General features: G+C 52.3%; 1 protein-coding gene across 1 annotated transcript; it reads right to left on the reverse strand.

The window, feature by feature from the left end:
- Positions 1–212: 212 nt before the first annotated feature.
- Positions 213–756, reverse strand: LOC150051746 (keratin-associated protein 1-1-like). Its single transcript, XM_090351520.1, has one exon. It carries the CDS (start codon positions 726–728, stop codon positions 213–215), a length of 516 nt encoding a protein of 171 aa, XP_090207646.1. The 5' UTR covers positions 729–756.
- Positions 757–1,038: the final 282 nt, after the last annotated feature.

Below are 1,038 nucleotides of genomic sequence, written 5' to 3' on the forward strand. Positions count from 1 at the left end.
CTTTCACACTGTAGGATTTCTCTTGATATTGAAATCTATGGAAGGCTTTTTGATCTCCCACCACAGATGGGTGGGTTTATCTCACGAGAGATGATGGAGCTGTGTAACGAAAGGTTGCAAGCTGCATTAGGGGACAGGAATTCCAGAAACTATTAGGACTTGAATTATTGGTTTGAAAGTGTCATCTCAAAATTCCCATTGGAAGGAGGATTTCAACAGGTGGGTTCCGAGCAGGTGGGCTGAGAACAGGTGGGCTGAGAATAGGTGGGCTGAGAACAGGTGGGTTCAGAGCAGGTGGGTTCAGAGCAGGTGGGCTGAGAGCAGCTAGTCTGAGAGCAGGTGGGCTGAGAGCAGGTGGGCTGAGAGCAGGTGGGCTGAGAGCAGTGGCAGCAGCAGGCTGGGCGGCAGCAGGACTGTCCACAGTAGGATGGGCGGCAGCAGGAGGCCTGGGCATGGTGCAGCTGGCAGCAGGTAGGGGGTGTGCAGCTCACCACGCAGCAGGGAGGCAGGCAGGTGCCCTCCACGCGGCAGTCTGGGCGGCACCACCTCATACGACAGCTGACAGATGTAGAGCCACCCATCAGGCCAGAGCCAATGCCACCTCCAACACCACAGCCTGTTTTGGAGCAGCTGGTCTGGGAGCAACTTGGCTGGCAGGAGCTGGAGCTGCAGTTTCCACCCGTGGAGCAGTTGGGAATCCCACAGAAGCTGGTGGAGCAGCAGGCCATGGTGTCAAGAAGTTGGGTTGAGGGTTGTGTGGTTAGAAGACGTTTCTGAGTTATGACTGCTTCTTCCACCTCAGGCCTTTTATAAGCCTTAGCTAGTTGGCCCATGACAGACAACATTTTTATCATCTTACTCTTAAAACAAGCTTTTCTGGGGTCCTCTGATTGTTGCTGAGTGCCTTTAAACATGTCTTCTAATGATTTTTCCTTATTGCTCAGATAATACTCAGCACGTGTGAAGCGATGTTTATGCTTCATTTCTAATCATCGCTGTAATTTCCACTCAGTGGGACAGCAGCCTTGAGCTTGTGCT

Source organism: Megascapheus bottae, chromosome 17 (assembly GCF_031878675.1).
Source record: "Megascapheus bottae isolate mThoBot1 chromosome 17, mThoBot2.hap1, whole genome shotgun sequence".
NCBI lineage: Eukaryota > Metazoa > Chordata > Mammalia > Rodentia > Geomyidae > Megascapheus > Megascapheus bottae.

Excerpts from the sequence above, each read along its gene's own strand:
- LOC150051746 (XM_090351520.1), bottom strand. The coding sequence starts at position 728 with ATGGCCTGCTGCTCCACCAGCTTCTGTGGGATTCCCAACTGCTCCACG.